This window comes from Canis lupus, chromosome 1, assembly GCF_048164855.1.
Source record: "Canis lupus baileyi chromosome 1, mCanLup2.hap1, whole genome shotgun sequence".
Classification (NCBI taxonomy): Eukaryota; Metazoa; Chordata; class Mammalia; order Carnivora; family Canidae; genus Canis; species Canis lupus.
The window spans coordinates 59,798,694-59,821,943 of record NC_132838.1 but is presented as its reverse complement, the minus strand read 5'-3'; the positions used below and the strand labels follow the sequence as shown (position 1 = coordinate 59,821,943).

General features: G+C 35.6%; 1 protein-coding gene and 1 long non-coding RNA gene across 11 annotated transcripts in view; one reads left to right on the top strand and one right to left on the bottom strand.

Moving 5' to 3' along the window:
* The window catches only part of FAM184A (family with sequence similarity 184 member A), a 106,560-nt gene extending 85,706 nt beyond the window's left edge, over positions 1-20,854 (top strand). For 4 of the 10 annotated variants that reach the window (XM_072831910.1, XM_072831886.1, XM_072831876.1 and 1 more), the window contains 8 exons: positions 3,003-3,156; positions 4,694-4,821; positions 6,285-6,469; positions 6,903-7,049; positions 13,861-13,978; positions 16,203-16,307; positions 18,794-18,996; positions 20,513-20,854. In XM_072831910.1, the coding sequence (XP_072688011.1) occupies positions 3,003-3,156; positions 4,694-4,821; positions 6,285-6,469; positions 6,903-7,049; positions 13,861-13,978; positions 16,203-16,307; positions 18,794-18,996; positions 20,513-20,594 (1,122 nt within the window). In that variant the 3' untranslated portion in view covers positions 20,595-20,854. Of the gene's footprint in view, positions 1-3,002; positions 3,157-4,693; positions 4,822-6,284; positions 6,470-6,902; positions 7,050-8,550; positions 8,669-13,860; positions 13,979-16,202; positions 16,308-18,793; positions 18,997-19,791; positions 19,888-20,512 lie in introns of those variants that run through there. The other 6 variants (XM_072831902.1, XM_072831895.1, XR_012033756.1 and 3 more) reach the window with 5 other exon arrangements.
* LOC140636602 (uncharacterized) overlaps positions 1-23,250 on the bottom strand; it is a 66,722-nt gene that overhangs the window by 3,343 nt on the left and 40,129 nt on the right. The gene's annotated exons all lie outside the window — the stretch shown is intronic.

Genomic DNA, 23,250 nt, shown 5'->3' with positions numbered 1-23,250 from the left:
ATACCAACAGCATTTTTCACAGAACTAGAATAAACATTACCTAAAATTTGTATGGAATCACAAAAGATCCCAGATAGCTATAGCAGTCTTGAAAAAAGCAAAGCAAATGTGGAGGCATCACAATTCCAGATATCAAGTTATATTACAAAACTGTGGTAATCAAAACATTTTGGTACTGGCATAAAAATAGACACACAGATAAATGGAACAGAATAGAATTCCAGAAATAAACCCAAAAGTGGTCATTTAAACTTTGACAAAGCAGGCAAGAATATCCAATGGGAAAATGTCTTTTCAGCAAATGGTGTTGGGAAAAACTGGACCACTTTATTACACCATACATAAAAATAAATTAAAAATGGATTAAAAACCTAAATGTGAGACCTGAAACCATAACAATCCCAAAAGAGCCGTGGCAATTTTTTTCTAGATAGGTTCCCTGAGGCAAAGGATACAAAAGCAAAAATAAACTCTTAAGACTACATCAAAAAAGGAAGCTTCTGCACAATGAAGGGAACACTGAATGGAAGAAGATATTTACAAGTGACATATCTGATAAAGGATTAATATGTAAAATATATAAAGAACTTATGTAACTCAACACCCAAGAAACAAATAATCTAATTAAAAATGGGCAGAAGACATGAACAGACATTTCTCCAAAAAGACATCCAGATGGCCAATAGACCCATGGAAAGATGCTCAATGTCACTTACAGGGAAATGCCAACCAAAATTAGAATGAGGTATCACCTCACGCCTGCCAGAAGGGCTAAAATCAGTGACACAGGAAACAACTGGTGTTAGCGAGGATGTGGAGAAAAAGGAACTCTCTTGCTCTGGTGGTAGAAATGCAATCTGGTGCAGCCACTATGGAAACCAGTATGGAGTTTCCTCAGAAAGTTAAAAATAGAACTACCCTATAATCTGACAATTGCACTATTAGGTATTTACCCAAAGAATACAAAAACTAATTCAGAGGGATACATTTACCCCCATGTTTACAGCAGTATTATTTAAAATAGCCAAGATATGGTAGCAGGCTAAGTATCCAATGAAGATGTAGTATCTACACCTACAATGGAATATTACTCAGCCATGAAAAAGAGTTGAAATTTTGCCATTTGTAACAACATGGATGACTTAGGGGGAATTATACAAAGTGAAGTAAGTTAGAGAAAGGCAAATACTGTATTTCACTTATATGCAGAAATTTTTCTTTTTAAAGAGATTCAGAATTTTTTTTTTTAATTCTTATTTATTTATGATAGTCACACAGAGAGAGAGGGAGAGGCAGAGACACAGGCAGAGGGAGAAGCAGGCTCCCTGCACCGGGAGCCCGACGTGGGATTCGATCCCAGGTCTCCAGGATCGCGCCCTGGGCCAAAGGCAGGCGCCAAACCGCTGTGCCACCCAGGGATCCCTATATGCAGAAATTTTTAAAAGCAAAACAAATGAACAAACAAAGCCTAAATAGACTTATAAATACAGAGAACAAACTGGTGGTTGCCAGAGGGGAGGTGGTGGGGGAATGGGCAAAATAGGTGACAGGGATTAAGAGGTACAAATTTCCAGTTATAAAACCAGACATGGGGATGTACAGCACAGGGAATGTAGTCAGTACTATTGTAATAACTTTGTATGGTGACAGATGAAACTAGACAATCATGGCAATGATTTCGTGGAGTTTATAAATGTTGAATCGTTTTGTTATATAGCTGAACCTAATACTGTATGTCAACTGTACTTTAATACAGCACATACACACAACTAGGCTTGATTGGTATATAACCTATTCATTGATATCGTTTGTGAATTAGAACACGTAAGCTCTCGTATCAGTACTTTAATTTTACGCATTTAGTCTCTTTTCAAAAGAAATCAGAACCTATAATTTTATTGTTGTCATTAGGTAGTCAAGCTACCTATGTAACTAACATCTAAACTAAAAGTCTTTTATTTTACTATATTTAAAGAAACCTATGCTTTACTTTTCAGAAATAAAACACTTAAGAAACAGTATAAGTAGCCAAATATTAATTTATAAAAACGGTATTTTAGAGTAATGGTTAAAGAAATATAACCCTAATTTCAACATGGTTTCTTTCCCAGAAACCTTTCATGTTGCAGGTTATGGTAAGAAAACCCCTTCCTGGCACAGTTCAGTCTCTAAATTTGAAGTACCCTGAGCTCTTTTTTTTTTTTCCTATGGCCACATATCTTTTCTTAATCTTAGCCACATGTCCATTTTCTCTGGTTAGACTTCTAGAACTAACATGAGATGTTTGTTTTACGTTTTTTTGTTTGTTTGTTTTACCTACTCTTACAGCTTTGCTTCTGTTTGCAAATGCCTATAGAAAGTTGCTACAAAATATTTAATAAGGTTGGAGTCGTAAAGATCTCTTTCTGATCAGAAGGAGATCTTTTCTTGTTAATGCCCCCTCCTTTCTTTCCTCTCTTAAGTTTGTGCACACAGAGGAATTATGCATTAATTTTGGTGGCTTACCCCCGTCTGCAGCTTCAGACAATGACTTTATTTGCAAACCACCTTAGGAAAAAGGCCCATCCATATCCCACTTCAGACACACTAGATTGAATCAAATTGGTTTCATAAAGATTGTTTTACTGAAGTGACCCTACTAATTTATTTTCTAAAGTTCATTATCTTATATCTAATTTTCTTTTTTTTAAAATAAATTTATTTTTTATTGGTGTTCAATTTACCAACATACAGAATAACACCCAGTGCTCATCCCGTCAAGTGCCCCCCTCAGTGCCCGTCACCCATTCACCCCCACCCCCCGCCCTCCTCCCTTTCCACCACCCCTAGTTCGTTTCCCAGAGTTAGGAGTCTTTTTGTTCTGTCTCCCTTTCTGATATTTTCTTGAAAATGAATTACAAATGCCTTGTTTTTCTTAAACGAGTTTTAGTAATTTTTATTTTGTTTGTATTTTCCTTCCTGTATTCTAGAATAATAATTCGAGTATGTTTCTCCTATTTTAGGCTCTTGAAAATCATTTACAACAAAAACATTCTGCAGAGCTTCAGTCATTAAAAGATGCACACAGAGAGTCAATGGAGGGCTTCCGGATAGAAATGGAACAGGAACTTCAGACTCTTCGGTTTGAATTAGAAGATGAAGGAAAGGCTATGCTTGGTATTTTTTTAAGCTTTTATTTATTTATTCATGACAGACAGAGAGAGGCAGAGACACAGGCAGAGAGAGAAGCAGACTCCATGTAGGGAGCCCGATGTGGGACTTGATCCCGGGTCTCCAGGATCATACCCCAGTGCCAAACTGCTGGGCTACCCGGGCTGGCCTATGCTTGGTATTTTGAAAGGATTATAATCTTGTCATATTTATTTATATGTTCTACTTTAAAATTCAACATGAAATCAACAGTTTTATTTTTAATTTTTGAAACACAAATTTCAACTTTGAAAATGAATATCCAAGTATGAATGGAATAGCAACAGTGGGGTGAGGTCCCCTCACCTTTCTCCATATTCTGGCTATGTAAGCAACAGTCACTGGTGCTTCCACCTACCATTAAGGAACTAAACAGAGTCAGGACCTTGACACTTTCCACTCTCAAGTGACTAAAAGGAGTACATAGACATGGGACCACATGTCCTTATACTTGATAGGCATTTGGGTTTTCTGCACATCAGGATTTTGTCTTTAGGAGAAAACTCATGTTTAGGTCTGACTTTTGTTTAGGTGTTTTTCAGGTATTTTTTATGGGATTTTAATCTTTGAAGTATTCAAATCACTGCCCTTTTCATAAGGAGATCCGTTGAGATTTGAAGAAAAACTGTATGTGTATGTAAAGAGTTTTTGGAGGGTTTTTTTGGTGGTGGTCAGTAACTTTTTATTCCTACCATCTCATTTTCCTTCTGTTTGTTTTTTTCCCCAAAAATTCTCTTAATAGTTTTTATTGTATTACTGTTTTATAGTATTACTGTTTACCCAGTTGCCCAAGCCAGGAAGCTAGAAGATGCATTTAACTTTTTTCTTTTGTTTTCACATCCTGTTAGTTCCTTCACTTAAATATTCCCTATGTCTCTTCCCTCTTCTTTAGTCCTTTTGTCATACTCAGTTCACGGTCATATAATTTTTCACCTTGGTTATTGCTGTAACTTCAGCAATCTCTACTATCCCATGTAATTCCCTCTAGCCTGTGCAGTTATTAGAACAGGGTGATATTTTGTTCCCCCTTGGTATAGTACCCGGCCTTCAATAAATGTGGATCATATGAAATAATCTCAAATTCAAATAAAAATGATGCCTTACAAATCAAAGCATTCACCAGCTAGTGTTTAACATCTTTCAGCACTATTGTGGAAGAATTTTTGCCTGAGTGGGAAGTTGCTTCCTAAGTGAATATATGTTATGGTACTGTTCAGTTCTAAAATGTTATTCCAATAGCAAATGAGAAAAGTTAAAAACAATTCATTTCCATTAGCACCTTACTGTCAAACTAAAAGCTTAAATGGATCCATTTGAGCAGTTGAAAATTTTCTTGTCCTTACCAAAGGTAGATGGCCTCTAAATCCATGGTATTTCTGTGACAGTCTGGGATATTTTAATGGGCATACATAAGTGTCCTAATTTTAAAAAATATTATATTCTGTATAATTTTTATGTAAAGTATCAATATTTCTAAAATACACAAAAGCTTTTTTTTCCCCAGCCTCCTTACGCTCAGAACTAAACCATCAACATGCAGCTGCAATTGATTTGTTACGGCATAGTCATCATCAAGAATTGGCAGCTGCTAAAATGGAATTAGAGCGAAGTGTAGACATCAGCAGAAGACAGGTAAAGAAGAACATTCTGCTATGTGATGATTCCTTAAATGTGAATAGATTGTTCAAAATTTTTTGAAAATTACTTTGTAATGACTAGTATTTTCACTAGTTATTAATTTACCATCTATGCTGAAGAGTCTTATTTTTAAAGGGAAATGGGTAGTTTGATTTTGTATATTGGTCATAAAATTACATTTTATTTTATGACTTTTTAATTGTTTTGAATTCTACTTGCATCTTGAGAACAATGAAATATAAATAATACAAAGTGAAAACAGAATACTATGAAACAGTACTACTGTCTGTAGAACTTACTGAGATGGTGGACCGTTTTATATCTGTGCTATCCACTATGGTCGTCACTGGCCACATGGGCCAAATATGTCTAGTGTGACTATGTGTCTGGTTTTGTTTAATTTTAAAAAATTTAAACTTGATTTAAATAGTCGTGCTGGATAGCATAACTATGGGAGCATCAGGTCCTCAAGAAAAAGAATAACTGATATTTCGGTATCACTCTAGCACAGGTACTACATATGCTTTTTAGACTTTACTCTTTGGCCAAGTGTACTTACTTGAATCAGAGAATTTATGATCTTAAATGTCTGGATGGATGGATTTTTAGGCACAGTGCAATGAAGGCCATCATTTGTTAGGCTTAAAACTTTCACTTTGTTAGTCTTTAGCTATGTTAAATGATCAGCTCAAATTTTCTCTTCATTGCTATGAAGTTTTAAAAAAGCCACTTTATAATCATGGAGGGAAGTTATATTTTCTTTTAACTAGGCTGACACTGAAATTGACAATGTCTAGCTAGACATTGTAGGAAACTAACTTCTAGGAAATTGGAAGAGAGCTTATCATATTTCAGACAGGATAACTGTTACATCAGTACTAAGCAGACTGCTCTCTGAGCCACTGTGTGTGTGTGTGTGTGTGTGTGTGTGTGTGTGTGTGTGTGTGTGTGTGTCGGGATGGCCCCGCTAGACACAGGGCCTTTTTAAATGAAAGGACAATGGTGCCAGCATTTTATTGTAGGAGCCCTGCATTCTAATCTCAGCTCTGCTATTCATTATAAATCATCCTTAGACAGATCTCTCTTGGATACTGGTTTTCTCATCTGTAAAATGTGAGGGAGATGTGCTTTTATGGTCTTTTGGGCCTCTTGACACCATGATATTATCCATATAAACTGTATCCGTATAAACACTTCTTATATATGGGATAAGAAGAGGACTTTAGATTTTATTTCAGTGGTTTGCTTTTGAAGCAATGTCATTACATTTGACATGCTACTATGTAATTTCCTTTCCCTTAGATAAATGCAGAAAGCAAATATTAGAAAATCTTTAAGAATTATTTTTAGGGGCATCTGGCTTTCTCCATCAGTAGGCATGTGGCTCTTGATCTCAAGGCCATGAGTTCAAGCCCTGCACAAAGCTTACTTAAAAAAAAATTATTTGTGTTTTGCAGAGTAAGGAACATATGTGTAGGATAACAGATCTACAAGAGGAATTAAGGCACAGAGAACATCACATCTCAGACTTGGATAAGGAGGTACAGCACCTTCATGAAAATATAAGTGCCCTAACCAAAGAATTGGAATTTAAGGGGAAAGAAATTCTCAGAATACGAAGTGAATCTAACCAACAGATGAGGTATGTCATTAATTACAACAGAAGAAATATACAGTGTTATCTGAAAGACTGCTGTATAGTAGTTAGCAGTACATGCCTATTTTTCTGGCTAGGCTGCCTTCTAGTAGATACTGAAGACCACTTCTTTATTTGCTGACTGCTATAATTTAGAACATAGATGAAGTGTTTGTATTTTGAGTAATATGTATGCATTCATTAACTTTGGAAATTATATAATTAACTAAAATCTTTATAAAATATAATTTAAAAAGCATTAAAGGAGACAACTTCAGCAAGCCAGAAGATTAGAGCAAAGTAAGTAACTTACTTTAGGCTGTTTCCATTAATTTTCTATATATTATACCTAAAATCATTTCAAATCTGGTAGAAAATAGAAAGTTTTGAAAGCTTGACCTCAGAATAACATTTTCTTAACTAAAAATAAATTAAACAGGTTGCATGAACAAGATTTAAACAAGAGACTTGAAAAAGAGCTGGATGTCATGACAGCAGACCACCTCAGAGAGAAAAATATCATGCGGGCAGATTTTAATAAGACTAACGAGCTACTCAAGGAAATAAATGCAGCTTTACAAGTGTCGTAAGTCATATTACATTAAAGAAAATTCATATGTGGGAAATAAACTGAGGAGACTCTGTCTAACCTCAGATTACTCTTTTAAATCTAATTGATCCTTAAAAAAGAAAACGTAAGTGCTATATTACCAATGGTAACTGCAGTGTGATATTTTCGTTAACAAGGATAAGACAGTTGAGTGATTTTCAGCTGCTACTGCCACAGTCCCACTAGGACAATCTGCCTAAGACCTGTCCCTCAGAATCATGAACTATATAATGCCACGTGAAAACCCTAAAGATGTCCATTATATACTGTTAAGGAAAAAGAGTATATTGTGGCCTAAAGGAATATTATGATCCTATACATACACTAATAATACATATTTTATATACAAATATCAAAAGATCTTAAACGAATACAAAATTTTAATGACAGTACTTCCCTCTAGGGAGTGGATTAGAGGGTATTGGAGGTGGGGAAAAGCAAAATCTTCCTTTTTATGTTTTATACTCTGTATAGATGTTGTTAGAATTCCTACAAGCAAGCATTTAATTTAAGAAATTAATGAAAGTAAAACATCAGAAATAGTTACTATTCGTATATAGTAACTCCAATATTGTTAAAACCAAGATTTCTAATTATTGCTTAATATTTTAAGAAAGTATTTAATAGCCCTTCTCTTTCCCACATACTTAAAAACTGTTACAGAATATGCAAATAGCATTCACTCCTGTCTCTGAGGCCTAAACTCTGGTCCAACTTAAATGCTCTCAGAATTAATCTATTCTAAGCTGCTGCTCCAAATGGTTTATATATTCACCTCTAGTCTCTCTTCTTCTAGTCAGTTTTAAAAGCTGCATAAAAATATATAAATATCTCCACATACTTCAGTAAAGTCAAAATAGTGACTAATCACATCAACCCTAGTCTCAAAGTGAAATTTAAAACTCCTTGTGACACTGTGCCTTTTCCTCCCATGTCGGCCACACTGACCTCAGTTTCCTTCTAAGGTTCTTCTATGTTTACATAGAAGAACCTCAAAACTACCTGGATTACCTTCCCCCAATCTAAAAATCATCTTCTCACATCTTACACATTAGACTAAGTAAGCTTTGTAGTAAATACTGTTACATATGGGTAATGGGTAACATATATACTCACATTCACTTATGCTGAAACAAAAAACAGACCCCCCAGTGATTGGCAGTTACTTCAATGGCTCCTGAGGTGAAGTACCCTCTAATGGATACACACAGAATTTTCACATTAGTAGGCACTCGAATGTTTCCTCGAGTGAATTTTTTGAGGCTTCCCTATAACATTTACCACTTTATGAAGTTACACTTGAAACCACGAGATCGTTTTCCCAGTCACAGTGATTTTAAGTATTTGCGGTTTAGGAGGTAATTTTTAAATCCTTTTGAGCCACAGTAAGAGCTCATAACCTTAGACATTTTGCAAAAATTAGTTACAATAAACCCTACTTTTTCCCTTCTCCTGGGCTGTGTTACTCATTGGACAGAGGCTGAAATCCTGGCACCCCCTCTTCACTGTCTGCAAAAACCTGTTCACAAAAAGAATGACCTCTGTCTGTCCGTGTGTCCTGTCTCCTTAGGAATGTTAATTTACAAAGATTAAAGGTTTGTTTCTACTTTATTCTCTTATGTGATTTTAAACATTATGAACTTTCAGTAGATAGTAAATAACTTAGTTTTTCTATGTTATAATAATTTTTTTAAGACTTTATTTATTCACGAGAGAGGCAGAGACCTAGGCAGAGGGAGAAGCAGGCTCCATGCTGGGAACCCGATGTGGGTGGGACTTGATCCCCAGACCCAGATCACACCCTGAGCCTAAAGGCAGGCGCTCAATCCCTGAGCCACCCTGGAATCCCATGATAATTTTTAACAATCGAAGAATTAGTATTACTCATGAGTCAAATATTTTATCCGCTTTTCTAGATAAACCATTTGTTTTATACCTCAGCTAGGTCCATGGTAACCAGCTCTATTTCTTTTTTCACCAGAAAACTACCACTAACCTAAAATTAGTCTCTAGCTAAGGTATTTATTCTTCTAGTTAAACCAAACATACACACAAATGTATTTAGACCAGTGCTGTCCGGTAGATTATCTGTGCTAATGAAAATGCCCTATATGTGCCCTGTCCAGTACAGTTGTTACTAGCCACACACAGCAGTTGAGCATTTGAATTGTGACTAGTGCAATCAAGGACTTGTATTTTTCATATAATTTTAATTAACTCAAATGTAAATAGCCAAGTATGGACTAGTGGCTACCGTATTGGAAAGCACAGTTTTAGACACCTGGATTTTTTCCATATCCTTAAATGCAGCCTGCTTGGATCTGTCAAATGGCTAAGATTTTGTCAGAAGTGGTGCAGGGAGAGTGCACTCCTGCTTAAGGAGCTGCAGGGCAAGGAGGTGGGGGTGAGGGGGGGGAACACAACCATATTTGAATATTCGCAGCCTCAGGGTAGGAACTGAAGTTCCTAGCAAACTGCATTGCTGACTTTAAATCTATTTGTTTTTTATTTTTTTTAAATTGGTGTTCAATTTGCCAACATATAGAGTAACACCCAGTGCTCATCCCATCAAGTACCCCCCTCAGTGCCCATCACCCAGTCACACCCCCCCCCCCCCCCGCCCACCTCCCTTTCTACCACCCCTAGTTCATTTCCCAGAGTTAGGGAGTCTCTCATGTTCTGTCTCCCTTTCTGATATTTCCCACTCATTTTTTCTCCTTTCCCCTTTATTCCTTTCACTATTTTTTATATTCCCCAAATGAATCAGACCATATAATGTTTGTCGTTCTCCGATTGACTTATTTCACTCAGCATAATACCCTCCAGGTCCATCCACATCGAAGCAAATGGTGGGTATTTGTCGTTTCTAATGGCTGAGGAATGTTCCATTGTATACATAGACCACAGCTTCTTTATACATTCATCTTTCAATGGACACCAAGGCTCCTTCCACAGTTTGGCTATTGTGGACACTGCTACTATAAATATCGGGGTGAATGGGGAAAATTAACAAGACAGAAAACAACAAATGTTGGAGAGGATGTGGAGAAAGGGGAACGCTCTTGAACTGTTGGTGGTAATGTGAACTGGTGCAGCCACTCTGGAAGACTGTGTGGAGGTTCCTCAAAGAGTTAAAAATAGATCTGCTCTACGACCCAGCAATTGCACTGCTGGGGATTTACCCCAAAGATACAGATGCAGTGACTTTAAATCTTTGACATTAAAAAAAGCCCTGTGGATTCGTAGAAGTGGGTGATAGTGGAAGGCCTGGAGGAACAGGGGTGAGACTGAATCCTGGAGTGGAGGGGCCTCTGGAGCAGCTGGAAGGGAAGCTTCTTGCTTCTGTTCCCACCCCAAATCCTGCTTGGACTCCAGGGAAGAGGGGAATAACATTTTAAAAAACAGAAGGTACCTTCTAAACGTTGTAGAAATGGTAATGCGTTCTGTAGCTCGTATGGAATGATTAGTAGAAAACCCCTTTTCTAGTGCTGGATACTAAAGTCTTAGCGTTTTGGACATTCTATAGAAATTGTCTTATTTTTCTGAGAGGTATAGTAGTAAAAACCTTGTGTCTAATATGTCACAGTTTTTGTTTGTTGTAGAAACAAGTGAAAAATGGGCTGTTTTGAAGAACTTTAAGGGATGCCTGAGTGGCTCAGCAGTTGAGCGTCTGCCAGGGCGTCTCAGGGCGAGATCGAGTCCCATGTCGCGCTCCCTGAATAGAGCCTGCTTCTCCCTCTGCCTGTGTCTCTGCCTCTCTCTCTCTCATAAATAAATAAAATCTTAGAGAGAGAGAGAGAAAGAGAGAACTTTAAACATGTAGAACTTGGGATCATGACAGATCTTTATTATGTAAAAAGGGGTTCAGAGATTATTATTGATTGTCCCAAGTTTACATTAACTTCTCACTACTGAAACAAAAAGATAGTTTCTTCTTTGGGGAAGCACTGAGTTTCTGTATGGGGCTTTTAAGTAGGTCTGCAGTCCCTGATTGAAAAGAAGCACTCCACCATATCAGAATCTTTAAAAGTTATTTGAGCTCCTTTATCTATAATACCCTAATCATTTTTGTTGTTGTTTGATTTTTAAATTACCATTTGGGTTGGGTTCATAAGCTTTGTGAGGTAAGGAAAAAGTATTTCTATTGTTGTGCATCAGAGTCCATGCCCATAAATGATGGGGAAAGAAAGGCTCAACATTAAACTTCTTTGATTATATATATATTTCTTTCCTTAAACTATAGAGTGGATGGTATAATAGAGTTTATCCTTATACAATTGAGATTCTAAAATAGATGTGTGCCATACTGTTGTTTGGCCTGAGATCTCAATTTACTGACTTTGTCAATTATTTTTTAAAAACATAGGAGAACTGCCACCTTGAAAACTTTTTTATATATTTTATACAGCTTTTTTACGTATTCATATTTTTGGTTTGTGTTGTCCATGAACCCTAGACATTGACCTATATATTGTCAGAACCCCCCCATCCCCCCCCCAAAAAAAACAATCAGAGCATTCATGCCTGGAGAGAATCCAACAGTGACCTAGTTAGTAATTATATATGTTTATGTTTTACTTGTTTTCTTTCTGTATTACTTTTAATGGAAATCTACATTTTGAGTAAAAGATGATATAAACTTGTTTCTCTAACGGCAGTATTTCCCAGGCTTTAGCCTTTCAGAATTTGGTCATTTCTGGCTACCTTTGATACTATTTTCATATTTTTAATTGACTCATTGTAACTTAAAAATTTAACAGGAAAACTTGATTATTTCCGCATAAAACCATTATCACTACTGAAAAATTGTATCCATTTTTCTAAATAGAAGCTACATTTATAATTATATAAATGTAAATTCTGTGAAAATAAACAGTATATACATTCTAGCTCGCTATTGCTGCTGCAGACCAGCCTGAGTTGTGTGAAACAGGGTAACAGGCATAGTTGTAAAGGTTGTTTCTACACTAAGATTGTTTCCTTCTTGTGACCAGAAAGATTAAAGGAGAACAAAGTAAGATAATTTCCTATACCACCAGTTGTTGAGACCTAGTCTTTGAGAAACAGTGCTGGCCTAGAGAGCTGACTGGGACAGCTGAAGAAAGGGAGATTGTTGACCAGTGTTGGTTTGAAATGGATCAAAGTAATACCAATGTTCTTCCTGTTAGAATTTTGAAAGACTTAATAATTTTGGAAATATATTTGCAGATCATATTACTTGTTCTCTCCTTTAATGCTTTCCCATTTGTGTTAATATAAATTGTTTCTTCAACTTATTTTTTCCCTTTAAAATCAAGGTATCTCTTTAAGTTTTTTATGATATTAATTTATAATAATTTTTTAGGTAAAGCATGTTTAAACTAAATGAAAACATACACTAGATTTGGCTCAGAGCAAAAAGTTAAGGCGGTTACCTTAACTTCCCATTTTACTAGAACAAAACGACAGACATTATAGTTCTATTTTTTATTGTTTTTTTTTTCTTGATAATAGTTTTAAATAAGGCATTAAATTTAGGTTTTTAGTGACCATTTACTGCCAGGTATTCTTGTTCAGCTACAGAAAGCAGTTCAAAAATCTTGTATTTTGTTTTAACGATAAAGTACCACAGTGACATCTTGTGGTTACTCTGGTATTAAACCCATGCCTTTTTCCTTGACTTAGATCATTGTTTCTCAAGCTTCTTAAAAATTTTCCCCATAAAACGACATATCATAAAATCCAAGGTCCCTTTATGTGAGCCTAGTAAAGCACATTTTTCATTCAATCTGCATTGTCACAAAAGAATAAAAAATAGTAAAACTAGCCTCAGACTAACTACAGTGACAAAGTTCCCACTAATCCTAAATCAGTCAGTTCCTAACCCCACAACTTCTCTTTACCCACGTATCTCCCCCAAACCCTCCAGACTAGAACTTTAGCTTGGGCTTGAGTTAGTGGAGGAGTTTACTAAAATTCCTAAAATACACAGATTTTTCTACTCCTCTAGAATTGGGGGGTGCACTGATTCCTAGAAGATACATTGTCCAGAAGTTACTGTTTGTTGGATGAATAAATTTTTCTGTGCATCTTCATTCCCATGATTTTACTGAGCTTAAGTTCTGTCCTTTGACTTTGAAAACAGTAAGTTTTTTAATGGCTATAATTATTTAAATTTTCTAAAACGGAAACTGTTTCTCCCCTACACCCCTGAGCCAGCAGTTTCCATTTGCCTCTTCATTCTGCCCTGCCATCTTATCTGATGAACCGTTTTTTTACAGTGTATGTGTATTAGCTGATAATACAGAATTTTTAAATTGTGTTTCCCATAAACCGGGGAAGAATGATGTCATGTATGTGTCCTTTGTTTCCCTTTCCTCTGTATCTTGTCCCTTTTTTGTATGTTATCAAGCCTTATGTCATCACACAGGAGTATATTTTGGTAAGTTCTCCTGATAATGAGACAATCATTGCAGCATCAAACCGATATTTAAAGATTAGTATTATTCAGTATATCATTTCTTCTACAGGGCTTACCTCACCTCATCCCCACACACTGTTGAATGACTTACAATGAGTTAATTCTTCTGAAAGTAACCCATAAAGTCTTTGATAACATCATCTACCCCATTCGAGCCTTTAATAACACTATAGCTATTGAAACAGTCTCATGTTATTAGACTGAAAAGTTGTAAGGAAAAAAGTTAGGTTTTAAATTTTGTATGTGTTCAACTGGAGTAATTGGAAAATGTAGGTATTACAGAAGAATGTGAGTCCTATCGATGAACTAAAGATTTCTTGTTTTCAGACTAGAAGAAATGGAAGAAAAATACCTAATGAGAGAATCAAAACCAGAAGATATACAGATGATTACAGAATTAAAAGCCATGCTTACCGAAAGAGACCAAGTCATAAAGAAACTAATTGTAAGATTTCAAGTGGGCCGGTGTAACCATGTATTTACCATGTTTTGCCAATCAACAGTCCATTGGTTAAGTATTAAGTAATGCTAAATGGAAACTGAAGGTATAAAATATGTTATGATTGAAAATTTATTAAAAATGTTCATGAATAAGGATAAGAAATACAAAGTAATTTTAAATTTGGTATTAGGGTAAGGAGATAGTGCCTCTTTTCAGTATTTTTTTAAAAGAGTCTTTAGTACATATTTTACGTTTCATAATGTCCTTGCCAACATGTAGTTAATACGAAGCTCTTGAAGCTATGTATTGTTCATGTAGAATTAGTGGATAGGAAAGAAGAGTCAACACGTGCCTGCATTAGCCTGCACCGTGTACTTCCAGTTAGTCCTGTTAATTTACCTTGATCCAAAGATATACTCCATGGGAAAAGGGTTCTGTTTTCTTAGGGTTCTAACTAAGAAAACTACATACTCTCTCTCGAGTCTGGGTCTAAACTGAGGTATCTGAGCAGTCAGTCCATCCGGGAAGGAAGTACAGATTTAACAATAAATAAGCTGCTTTTATTAAAGTTATTCTTCAAGAATAAGAAATACACAAATGTTTTATAATTCATTTTAGAGTCTTCTAAAATTATGTATCCTGATCAATAATTAAGATACTGTTTTTCACTGTCCCAAAAAAATAGAAAAATCTTTCAGAGTAAAACTAAAGTTGAATGCTAATCACACTGTTGGTTCATTGAGCTCTTCAACTGAAAACTATGGATGTTAGCATAGAAAGAGAGCCTAGAAGCATTTATTTCTGAAGTCCATTTTCTTTCATTTATCTTAATTGGCATTTAGGAAAGCCATCCTGTTGGCTGGGACTACAAGGTCCTGGTAAAAACAGCAGGTTATAGATTGGGGTTCATTATGGAACCCAGGAGCAGACATTGGGAAGATTTTCCAGGCATTGTGAACATGAAAACAGACCTCATAGATTCATCTGATTACCTTATATTCCATACATGAAGTTAGCAAAGGTATTAAGTATATTTATTTCGTCTGTGGTAGAAATTGCTTTTCCAGTTCTTAGTGAACAGATGTCACAGATATAGTTGTATTCTGTCCTGGACAATAGGATGAGTATTAGACATCAAAGAATAAAGCAAACACAAAGCAACACAGTTAGCTGGTGACAGGCTAGGAATCCAGCTAAGGGCTGTTCTATGCTCTTTTCACTACACCCCAATTCTATGGACTGTGACGCACATGGGCTGAGATTGATGATGCAAATGATACTAGTAACTAAGAAGGGGATGAAGAATCTAGTTCTAGGGCACTAATCCTACACTTCACACTCATGTGCTTACGTGCTTACAGTTTGGTTGTCCAATTAACACAAGTTGTTGGTGAAGTGAAAGGCAAAGGATTTATCTATGTGTAGGTCACTTTTTCTCTGGTTAGTGATTACTATTGCTATAATACAGAGGACCCTTGGACAATGCAGGGGTTATGGGGCACCAACTCCCTGTGTAGTCGAAAATCCACATATAATTTGACTCCCCTAAAACTGGATTACTAATAAATTGCTGTTAACTGGAAGAAGCCTTACTGATAACAAGCTCAAGTAGCACATATTTTGTATATTATATGCTGTTTTCTTATAATAAAGCTAGAGAAAAAAATGCTAAGAATCGTATTAGAAAATACATTTATAATATTGTACTGTATTCATTAAAAAAAAAAAAATCAGTATTTAAGTGGACCCGTGCAGTTCAAGCCTGTGTTGTTCAGAAGTCAACTGAACATTGAGGTCTCAGAGAGGAGATAAGGGAAGATCAAACGTATTTCCAGTACTGAAGAATAATGATGTGTCAGTGTCACCTTTATAGAAACAACAAAACCATGCACACAGCTCAGCTCCACGAATGTAAGTTAAGCTACTCAAACTGCACAGTTACCCCTTTTGAACAGAGATGAGACCAATTAAAACATTTAGATCCAGTCTTAGAGGAAAAAGTTATTAAAGGGTAGAGAAGAGCCCCAAAGCATATGGTTTTGAAAAGTTTTGAAAACCTTCCCACCCACAGTCATTACGACACTGGCAGATCTAGAAATCTTTGATGAACGAGGTAGATAAATCTTCACTAAAGTTTTTATATTAAATTTTGAATGAAATGGCAGTTAAACAGTTTTAAATTTTCAATAGAAAATGTCTAAGTGATGTTTATAATTCTTTTGCATAGGAGGATAATAAATTTTATCAGCTGGAATTAGTCAATCGAGAAACTAACTTCAACAAAGTGTTTAACTCAAGCCCTACTGTTGGTGTTATTAATCCATTGACTAAGGTATGTGCTGTAAACACTGTAAAATAGGGATGTAGTTTAAAACTTGCTTAAAATTTTTAATAGAGCAGCATTAGATAAACCTTCCAGTGTTTTCTCGAATTTAATATGTAGACTTAAAAATCTGTGAAATCTTTATATATACATTTTCAAAGAATAAGACTAATATTTTTGTTAAGAATTAAAACTCCTTAAGACGTTAATATAAAACCTTAGTTTCTATCATTTTGTTTTTCCTATCTCCAAAGAAAACTAACATCATTTTCTTGGTGTTCACTGCCCTCTATGGGGTCCTGAGAGGTACTCCAGCCCTGTATACCCAACAGGTCTCCCTAACTTAGAGTCTAAGGCCTGCCATCTTCCTGGACCTTGTTGCCCACCAGTCTTTGGAGAAGGGCTTTACTTCTTTCAGTCTTAGGACCTTTCTTGGCAATTAAAACTGAAGATGGCCTATCCTGATACTTTGTTACTCTTAGGACAGATAGAAGAGCTTTGTAGACAAGTAAAATGTACATGGCTAAGTCTTACACTGCCTTGTACTCCAGCTTCCCATGGCTCCTCTCTTGGTGCTTTGGGTGTAGGAGTTACTCAGCTGCACATTTAAATCACGTTTTCTATAAGCAACCACAAATAAGTGAATAAAGCAAATAATGAAGAATAAATAATTACTGGCTTCATAGGGATTACATATGTTTTGGGCAGAAATCAGTAGTAGAAATAAACTAAAGTACTACTGCTAAAGCTATTTTTTTATTCAAATTTAATTAATTTGCTCATCATGCCTAATTTCTGTTAGGCCATTAAGCCAGAAATTTTTGCTTTCAGTGCTCCTAAAAACTTACCTGTTAAGAACATGGACTCTATCCTAACTTCACAAGTTAAATATTTTATGAAACAGAATGACTTAAAGTAGGGACATGGAGCCTAAAATACTGCCTGGCACATCAAAGGCTCTCATAATTGGTGAATAAATTAATATAGTTACAGTTTTTGAGTTCATAACTTAGGGTGAAATAAGTATGTATGTATGTACGTATTTAATTAATTCATGAGAGACAGGCAGAGGGAGAAGCAGGCTCCCTGCAGGGAGCCTGATGTGGGACTGGGTCCCAGGACCCTGGGATCACGACCTGAGCCAAAGGCCAATGCTTAACCACTGAACCACCCAGGTGTCCCTGAAATAAGCTTTTAATTACAAAGCAAGATTATAAGACTTGTTGAAACAAATAATAAAAGGAAACTATTTCTAATACTTTTTTGGAATTAACATTTTTAGCAACAAAACCATTATTGTAGATTTCTCCAAAGAGAAACCTAAAGTAGGTTTATTTATGCCCTCTGGTGACTAGAACGAGATAATGCAAAAGATAATCTTTGTTCACTTTTGAATGACCTCAGCTTTAATAGTTGTGATTCTAGAAAATGTTATTCTTTCTTTTTACAGTTATGGTAAAATAGACTCTTTGTCAGAGACTGTGATTCACAGAATATGATCTAGAAAAAGAGGGCAATGTCTAGGTACTGAGATCATTTCTTCGTAAATAAAGGAAAAAAGCCAATTAGATTAGGGTACTGTTTTTTTAAACAATTTTTCAAGAATAATTTTGCAGGAAAATATTTTATAAGTTTAATTAGCACACATTTAACTAGTAAAAGATAGTATTAAAGATATCTTGCAGCACGTTAAATTTTATTCTGCACAGCAAGATGATGCTCATTGATTCCAGAGGTGTGAATAAAATACTTGATTTGTAAGCTGATAGGTTTTGATAATCTGCTTGTATTCCTCTTGCTACTGTTAGTTTTGAAGACCAACTAAAATTTTTTTTAATATGGATCACTTTTGTTTTATAACCTTTAAATGTTTCTAAAAGATTATGAGCCAATTAGTGATACCACCAATTGGGAGATGAAACAATTATGCAAATTTAATTTTCTCTCCTCAGAAAGATGGTACAGTGAATTAAGGTCTTAAGTAGGAATGTGGGATATATTTCAAACTACTTTGCCAAGCATTTTTCCATTCCCTTTTTTTCCAGGCAAGAACTGCCTCTCTTTGACAGAAGGTTAAAAGTTCATGGACTTCCTTTTTAAAACTGTTTAACTTTATTACCTTCTACTCCTAATTTTAGCCCAAATCTATTTAATGTCGTGGTATCTGCAAGACCTGCTCCTTCCCCATTTCCTCCCAGTATTCTTTACCCTTTGAAATTCTGTCCATCTCCTCCCCTCCCCACGAACACCCTTCCTAAGTATTTCTTCCTCATTCTTGCCCAGCAGCATGTCTGTCCGTGAGGATTCCATGTAGATAAAGAACACCTCCAAGGATCCCCAGACCACACTTTGGGTAACACTGGTTCATATTAGCATCCCAGTTTAACAGAAAGCCTCCAAAATTTTTCCATGCCAAATTTATATCTTCTACTATTCCTATTTTCTTACTTGTCGTAACTCAGGGACTGTCCTCACATGTATTATTTTTAATGCAGCAAAAGAAGAAGAATGATAAGTCACCAACAAACAGGTTTGTGAGTGTTCCCAATCTAAGTGCTCTGGAATCTGGTGGAGTGGGCAATGGACATCCTAACCGCCTGGACCCCATTCCTAATTCTCCAGTCCACGCTATTGAGTTCAACAGCGGCAAACCACTTCCACAGCCAGTGCCACCCAAAGAGCCCAAGACATTTTTGAGGTGAGCCCCGTCTCACCAGCGATTTTTTTCTTTCTTTTTTAACTTGAGAAATTTACCTTCTTACATTGCAGAAATTCACTGTTTTAAGAACAAAAATTATTACTGTGAAAGATTTTCCAAATATATTTATCACTTCTCTAGAGAACTCCTTTTTGGCTCTTAAGATTTTTTTTCTAGTTTCTTGTCAGTTTTTCTAGATGCTGAAAGAGGTGCTGATGTAATTCGTATGCTTAGAATTTTAATGTTTATGGATAGTTGCTTCATTTGAATATTGTAGCAAATTTTTCACTAATCACCTTTATTACAGAACTTTTTCATACATTTTTTTTCACTTTCTTGTTTACCAGGCTTATTTACAAATATATAGCTAACTGCCAAAATAAAAAATATGTAAGCTCTGGGAATTTAATGATATACATATAAAAATTTTTACAATTGATATTCCAATTTTAAGTAAACCTCAGATTTGATTAAATGTATTTACAAGAATTTAAATGAAACCAAATTGTTTATCCATTAAATAACGTCAGAAAGTGTTGTTGTTTTAAGTTTACCTTACTATTACTGATTCTATGCTACTTTAATTTTTTTAACTTATTCCTACTAAATTTCAGCAGTGTCACAATAGTCTTACAGGTAGACTATCTTTTTCTAGGGTAAGTGATGACATAGTTAATGACTAATCATTTTAAGTAGAAAAAATAGCAAGAATAAAAATAGTCAAATATACTTTTGAATGTGTCTCCTGCTAAATATTTTGTGTTGCTTATTTCCTTTGTGCATGGGTATGTTCAGGTATCAGTAAGATGCATGTGCATGAGCTCAAGGAACTTGACTACTGGAATTTCCATTACACATTGTTGCGTGCCTTGTAAATTTCCCCCAAAGACGGTAGGGATTCTTTTGTTTTCTCAACTAGCCCAAAGAATATTTAGTTAGAATTAAGTTTAAATGATATAACTATGAAGATGGAGGGGAAAGTGGCTTACCATACTCCTTTCCCCCTGGAGTATTTGCTTATGGAATTACAAAAGTTTAATGTAAATATACATGTAGTAGAAATACCATACCGTGGCTTAGTTACCTAAGTTATATTTGAGGACACATCTGTCAGAATCAAATGCTTGTGTCAGATCCTGAAATTTAATTAGGTAGAAGAGAAAAAGTGCTGAAAAAGAGGAATGCTATCTTGTTCTTATTCCTGACAGTTCCTCCTGATTTTTTTTTATTCTAAGAAGGTGACGTTATTTTTATCAGCTGTCTGGTTTTGGGGTTTTTTTTTTTTTTTGTAATTATTTTGATGTGGCTCCTCCTTCACTGACTTCATCTGAGCTGCTGATGCACTCTCATGCTCTCATGGAGTGGAGAACCCAATCTAGTGTAGAGGGATCTACAAAACGCATCTAACCCAGGGAAGCAGTTCTGGTCATCTATACTGATGCTTTTTGTGTTTTTCCCTTCATTTTGCAAAACAGCTTAATGCTGGGTTACATGTCTCTCTTTTTTATGAATTCAGTCCTCCTCAGAGTGAAGCTTCCCCGGTGGCTTCTCCAGATCCCCAGCGCCAGGAGTGGTTTGCACGGTACTTCACGTTCTGAAAGAACTGTGTTGGCAACAGCTCTGTGTGGACTATTACTAAGAGCATGACCTTATACAAACCATTATGTGAACAGGCTTTCCTATGTCAGACACTGTGAATGAGAAAGTATTTGTCTAATTTGAAAATACACTATTTCCTGTGCTATTTATTGGAATCACTCTACTATATTATGTGTGTAATTATAACAGTTATTTTTATTTGAGATGGAAGAGTCTTTAACCTTTATAATTACTGCATAATAAATTTTGTTAGAACAAACAGTGCTTTTCATCTTTTTCTAGTAAGCTTATTATTATTAGACTTTAAATTTTTTAATTTTAGATAAGATTTACAAAAAAGGTATTTGCTAAAAAAAAAGTTTTACTGCATAATAATAAAATAGGAATAAAATATCAAATAATTTGACCTCAATAATCATAACTAAATCAGGCTAGGTAAACATTAATAAATATAAATATATTATAAATATATTATAACCTACTAATTTATTATATATGACTAACTATAAACTGTGTCCTCTAAATGTACAAGACTATGATGAAAACACTTGTAGATATTATAGACTTTCAACTACATAAAATACTGCTGACTTATTTATATTTTAATATTCTAAGGATCTGGAATGTCTAATATAGTTAGTATCTATGATTAAGATGAGTTATGGCCAAAAGTTATTTGGTAAAGAGACAGTCAGTTCTATCTCAATTTGTCTTAAAAGTTAGTGGGTGATAGGCATTCAGGAGTACACTGGGTGTTACATGCAACTGATGAATCACTAAACTCTACCTTTGAAACTAATACGCTATAATGTTAAATTCTTTTTTAAAGTTTGTTACTGATACATTCAATGAGAGTGCCAAATTGAGTTGATAAAGCAATGTAGATTTTAGAAGAATCTTGGGTAAACAAGATAAATACAAATACCTTATCTATGAATGATGTAACAACAATAAAGACCAAGTTTTCTAATGGTTATTCATGTGTCAGACACTATACTCAGGGGCACTAGAAAGATTATTTAATCCTCACAAAATCTTCAAGAAGCAAACCATTGCATATGAGTTTTTACGGTTGACCTATTCTTTTAAGTTATCCTGGAAAAAAAAAAAGCTTTATATAAAATCCTCGCTCTGAATTTTTCTTCAGCTGAGACTGAACTTTCTAAGTGGTTATTCTTATTTTAGAAAACAAATCTAGTTATAAGCATATATTCTTATCCCTAATTTATAGTTTACCTAATAATTTGGAGATTATTTACCAAGGATTTGATGATTAATACACATGCCTAGACACAGACATACAGATGATGAACACCTGTCCTCAAGAGCTAACCACATACTTGCTGAAATAGTCAAGGACTAAACTTTTTCAAGATCAGAGCAATGTCAGAAGGGATATAAGATTTATGGAGTGTAGGGCAGCCCGGGTGGCTCAGCGGGTTAGCGCCGCCTGCAGCCCAGGGCATGATCCTGGAGACCCGGGATGGAGTCCCACGTCGGGCTCCCTGCGTGGAGCCTGCTTCTCCCTCTGCCTGTGTCTCTGCCTCCCCTCCCCCTCCGCCCCGTGTCTTTCATGAATAAAAAAAAAAAAAAAAAGATTTATGGAGTGTACAGGGAAGACAGAGAGGAGGAAGTGATTAATTCTACCTAAGTAGTGGCAGGGTAAGCTTGACATGGAAATGGTACCCAATTATAATTTTGAACGATGAGTGGGAATTACCCGGGACAGGGCTCTTTCAGGCACAAACTGGAACAAGTATCAAGAAGGCCAACTACTTCCAGAGAATTAAGTGCAGTCCTGTGGGATCAACGTGTAGGGCTAGAGAACATGCATGGCATAAGAGAACAATCATTCCTTGACCACCTAGCCTTTTAAACATACAACTAGTAAAAGTTAAAAGCTATACCCTTTACATTATGCTCAAAGGGCCTGAAATGCCTAGTAAGGAATTCAACTTGATTCTGCAGAGGCAGAAATAGATTTTTTTTTTTTAAAACTGAGAGAGCATATGTGAGGAGCAGAGGGAGAAGCAGACTCTGCTGAGCAGGGAGCCCTATGTGGGGCTCAATCCCAGGGTCCCAGAATCATGACCTGAACCAAAGGCTGACACTTAATCAACTAAGCCACCCAGGCACCCTAAAGCATGATTAGATTTAAATTTTAAGTCACCATACTGACTGCAAAAAAAAAAAAAAAAAAACTTATGTATGCTGCTTACAAGAGACTCACTTTGGACTTACTTAAAGACTCATACACACATTGAAAATGAAAGGATGGAAAAAAATATTCCATACTAATGGAAATAACAAAAACAACAAACAGACCAGGGCAGCAATACATATATCAGAAAATAAACTTTAAAACAAAGACTATGACAAGAGATAATAAAAAGGGACATTACCTAATGATAATCTGTCCAACATAACAAATACTTGTAAATATCTATGCATCCAACTTTGGAGCCTCTAAACCATAAAGCAAATATTAACAGACATAGAGGGAAAAATTGACAGTAATACAATTATAAGAGGGGAATTTAGCACCCCACTTATATCAATGGATAGATCATCTAGGCAGAAAAATCAATAAGAAAACAGCCCCTTTGAATGACATATTAGATCAGATAGACTTAACAGATACATACAGAATATTCC